The sequence below is a fragment of the Squalius cephalus genome, assembly GCF_949319135.1.
Source record: "Squalius cephalus genome assembly, chromosome: 20".
NCBI lineage: Eukaryota > Metazoa > Chordata > Actinopteri > Cypriniformes > Leuciscidae > Squalius > Squalius cephalus.
In genome coordinates, this window is record NC_137141.1 from 26947018 (window position 1) to 26951956 (window position 4939).

Genomic DNA, 4939 nt, shown 5'->3' on the forward strand with positions numbered 1-4939 from the left:
AGGTCAGGTAAAGTAATAGCCAGATAAATGTTTTATTACTGATGCCCTGACTGACTTAATGGCCAAACTAAATACATATAGTACATCCATGCATGTCAAACACTTACGATTACATCAGGATGATGTAATGCATTTATCTTTGCTCTCCGTGGCTCTTCATTAACTGTATAAAAAGCTGCTTCTTGCTCATATAGACTATTGCACTCTTGCATACAAACACCAGCCATTAGAAATCTAGAAAGGAAGAGTCCTGTATCACAAATGAATTGGTTGCAATTAAGGCATTTAAAGTAGGTAATTAGCATATTACATTTTCAGTGGATTCCTTGCAAGGTTTAGTAAATGCATCTTTAATAGATGCATCTTTAAGAGATCCATTTGCATGCTTCAGAAACTGTTCTAAAAGCAGTTGTGAGCACGTTAATGCTTTAGTAATCATCCTCTTAAGTGCATATTGATTTGAAATGTCTAATGACAGATGATATTTAAGAGTGTTTGTGTATTCTTGCTTATAGACCATTTTTCTAAGCTGCATGACTGGTCACTAGAAAAAAGAAAAAAAGAAAAGAAAAAAAAAGAGGGCAGTGGAAGTTGGGGGGCTTCATGGGAGGAGTTGGGCTCTTCAGTGATTAGTGGCAGCTGTGGAGCATTCACGTTGGGTCTCTCCTCTTCACTCCAACAGGCCACAAAATCCCACCAATCACAGGACACCGCTTTCAAACAGCGCACAATTTGATTTCTTAAAGGGGCCGTTGCTTCGAAGGGGAGAAGCGGAAGAATTGTTATGATTTAAACCGATAGGTTTTACTGGTTCCTGTCAGGAAAGATGTATATTTTCAAAGGAAAAATCAGGTTATGCAAAAGCTTTTGAGCTTTTTTATGGGTAGCCCACTCATTACAAACAATTACATCATTCTTTCATTTAACAAATTGAGAGGAGATTTTATGGTGGTAAGTATTTGTTTATTAAAAGATGAGTCGAAGAGAGGTTCACATTTGGAATGTGAGGCTAGGCTGCCTTGTACTTCACCATGTTCCCTGGCAAAGAGTCCATCATATTCCAAACCTTGTATCAAAACAGACTTTATGTAAGACCCACATAAAAATAAACAAAATATGTTTAAGTGCAAGAAACAAAAATACAGGTTTATGGTTGTTGTAGTTGTTGTTTTTAATAGAAAAGAGGGCAGTCTTAAGTTGAAAATAAAATGTTTCATCATATGAAACGAGGATATGGAATGTACCTTTTTTTTTTTTTTTTTTTTTTTTGCTTTCTTGGTTTTTCTTCAGCCAGACCACCGACATTCATTATTTGCCCATTATGGCACATTTTAAAAAATGAGTCATTTTCAAATTGGTTGCAGGACAAGAATTTTGTGGGTCAGTTTAAAAAGAAATGGTGTTTTTTTTTTTGTTTTTTTTTTTTTTCTCCACAGAAAAGCACACCATGTGACCATTCAGTTACGATCAGTTCCAGCTGATTTCTTTATTCATCAATGACTTCAGCATCATGACAAATAATGACGTTGTCAGAGCAAAAGTCTGCCTGTCCATCATTTTGCTACAAAAATGCAAAAAAGAAAAAAAAAATGTAGATGGTCTGCATTTACAAGTAAATATATTGCACAAAAAATGAAGGGGAAACAGTATGTGCCATTAGAAAGAAAAAAAAATCCAGTCTCACACCTGCGATTGGGACCCATCCACATATCACGAGTATGATATACATAAACTCCTAACTTTACTATTTTACAGTACATATACAATCTTGAAACTAATACCAGCACTGAGGTATGCATCTCCCCCCTCCCCAATGCCATATGTTCTACAAATACTCAACAAATTTGATCTACAGCTGTACAAAACCTAGTTTAAAATCACAAGGCATTTTGATGCAAGTTTTAATTTAAACTTAATCCTTAAACCAGGACTCCCTTGCATGCTTAAAACAAATGATAAAGGGAAGAAGTGCCTGAAACTCACTGAGTGCCCAGTAAGAACATTCCCTTTTTAACTGTACAAAAATATGCCTGAAAATAGTTTGCTTTCTTTTAAAAAGATGAGGTCTGTTATGTATCAAAATGCTTCCTCTAACACCTGCAACTCTAAGGAGGTTTAGGCTGCTTAAGTTTCAAACCAGTAGGTAAACAGAATCAGTAAAAAAAAAAAAAAAAAAAGAAGAAGAAGAAAAAAAAAAAAAAGGTTTTAAAAGAAAAAGTTCCGGCATTTAGAAATGACTAAACGTTTGAAAGAAACGTCCTGAACAATATTAGTTCACAGATTTGCTTTGAGTCAGTCCACAGTCTTTACATTTTCAGCTCCCTGCAGTTAGAAAGAGGGTATAAGATGCATAGAAGTTCTCAGATTTTCCCTTTGTGGTCCGCTTTAGTTGAACAGTAATTGTAGACCTACAGAAAAATCCATAAAACCCTGTCATGCTGCCAGAAAAAAAACGTCTGCAGACTTTTTTCTTTTTTTGCTACAGTACCAGCTTCATGAGCATCTAACTCCTCAAACCTCTCCCCGCCTATGGCAAGCCATATTAACATTTATTCCTTTAAAGTAACCAGTATCTTGTTTTGTTGCTAGTATTTATTTAATTACTAGTAAGTGATCCAGTACTGACTAGTATCTATTTCACAACTATTCATTAGATAATTGTACTTATTACTAATACTTATTCATGTCCTACTAGTTTTTATTAAAGTACTTTTTTTTTTTTTTAGTGAATATTCCAGTTTTCCTAGTATTAAAAAACATTGAAAATACACTGGTTCCTATTTGTTAGACACTTGTGTTAATTTCAACTGTTAGCATTTTGAATTGAACTAAAAGAAGCTATTCTGAATACTTATGCCACGTAAACTAGTGTAACAAGTGAGGTATAAGAAATGTTAGTACTGGAATAGTGAAAAGTAGCACATGAATAAGTACTAGAAACTAAAAAAGAAATAAACACTAGTCACATTTGGATTACTCACTTGTAATTAAATAATTGATACTAACAACAGAAGCACTAAATAGTACTAAATAGTTTAAAGAAGTAAATGTTTAAGAGGCTTGCCATACTCGCCTCCTTCCCAAAGCCCCTATAGGTGGACCACCAGAGGAAGGCAGGGGAAAGAAATACGTACAGAACAGAGCATTATACCTCTCCCGTGTGTTATTACTTGGGACGTGTCCTATTTAGTATGTAAAAACCAAGTCAGAAAAGTTCGCTTCGAGCCAGTCCCCGGCGATCATTTCGCTGAGCTCAGGCGTGCAATAGTCTGGAAATTCAAAGTGGGAGCCCAGGCTTCCCTCGCTAAAAGACTCCAACTCCTTATCCACCAGAGAGAGGGAGAGATTCCCTGGGTTCGGGTTGCCCAGCTCCGAGCTTTGCGCGGAGGAGGCGAAGTTCAAACTGAAGTCAAAAAGCAAGTCGTCCGCGTCTTCGCTAGAGCTGGAAGACGTGGAAACTGACCTAGAGGATGCTGGTGAGACAGATGCGGGATACATTGTGCTCTGCTTGGTTATGTTTTTGAAGTTGTAGAAGAGTCTGTTGTTCCGGACCTCCTCGTACATGCTGGCGCCCTCAGACTCTGTAGACGAGCTCAAAGTTGGGCTGGCGGGAACTTTTGCTACATTGTAGACGGGGATCGGATCCTCTTCCTCCTCCTTCACCCTGACCCGAGAGTCCTCCTCGGAGTCGATGTCGTCGTCTTCATCCGTGAATTCACTTTTAATGACAGTCTTTGAAACTTTCATGCTCTTAAACGCGTACTCATCTCCGTAGCAGTGAGATGATTTGCTTCCCGTCTTGTTCGTTTTCAGTTTGGGACATTTCTTGGAGGTCTTGGATATTTTGTTGCAGGACTTCTCTGGAGATGGGGCTGAGAGTTTGGAGGAACTGTCCAGCTTTGGTTTCTTCTTGGGTCTGTATTTGTAGTCAGGATAATCAGCCATGTGTTTCAACCGGAGTCTTTCGGCTTCCCTGATGAAAGGTATCTTTTCGTTGTCCTTCAGCATTTTCCAGCGCTTGCCCAAGCGTTTGGAGATCTCGGCGTTGTGCATGTCTGGAGATTGCTCCATGATCTTTCTCCGCTCGATTTTAGACCACACCATAAACGCGTTCATCGGTCGCTTTATGTGTCCGGTCGCTGTCTTGCACCAGTCTGGGTTTATCGAGACCATGAATTCACTTTCGTCGGAGTCTGTGGCTTCTCTGGACATGCTGTCCGTTTCGCTGTTGTCCGTTTTCTGCACCATGGTGCCGTTGCCGTGTGTCCAAAATATCACCCGCGTGCGTCTGCTCTCTGCGCCTTAGAGGTTCACCCACTCTTTCCAGAGTTACAAGCCGCCTTCTTAACTACTTCTTGGCTTTTTCATGTACATGACATCATGTGAAGCGCTCCAATCACATCCACTCCACTCCGCCCTACAGACTCCATGCAGCGCGCTTTAACCCTTAGCGCGCTCCCGTCTAGACCCACGCTGTGCGAGACGCGCATATCACTAGATAAACGGAACGGGAATGTGAGTGTCAACACATAAACAAGCGAAACCAAACAAACCGCTCACACTTAATCTGTTTCAGAATCCTTTATGATGTGAGACTATAGGAGTGAGTTTTGTGTTGTGGAAACATTTGTGTATGCTATGGAAGCTGTTTTCTCTCATCATTCAGACTCTCTCTTAATAAAATACTGAAGGTGGCGCTTGGACACTGTTCCTGTGTTTCTATATGGGCGAATCTTCAATTAGGGGGAAATGTTCAGTCTTCTGGGATGATTTTATAGGAAGAAAAGCTTTTTAATAAAACAATCATTCAAGGATAGATTATAACCACAATTGTATCTATTTAATTAGCTGAAAAAATAAGCCTGTTGAAATGTTAGATTATAATGTCTTGTTTCCAGACATTACTATAACTTCCCATCAATAATGTGCTAAAATCAGG

The 4939-nt window shown here is 39.0% G+C and overlaps 1 protein-coding gene across 1 annotated transcript; it reads right to left on the reverse strand.

The window, feature by feature from the left end:
* Positions 1–952: 952 nt before the first annotated feature.
* sox11a (SRY-box transcription factor 11a) lies at positions 953–4554 on the reverse strand. Its single transcript, XM_079852451.1, has one exon. It carries the CDS (start codon positions 4246–4248, stop codon positions 3187–3189), a length of 1062 nt encoding a protein of 353 aa, XP_079708577.1. The 5' UTR covers positions 4249–4554; the 3' UTR covers positions 953–3186.
* Between the last annotated feature and the right edge of the window lie 385 nt (positions 4555–4939).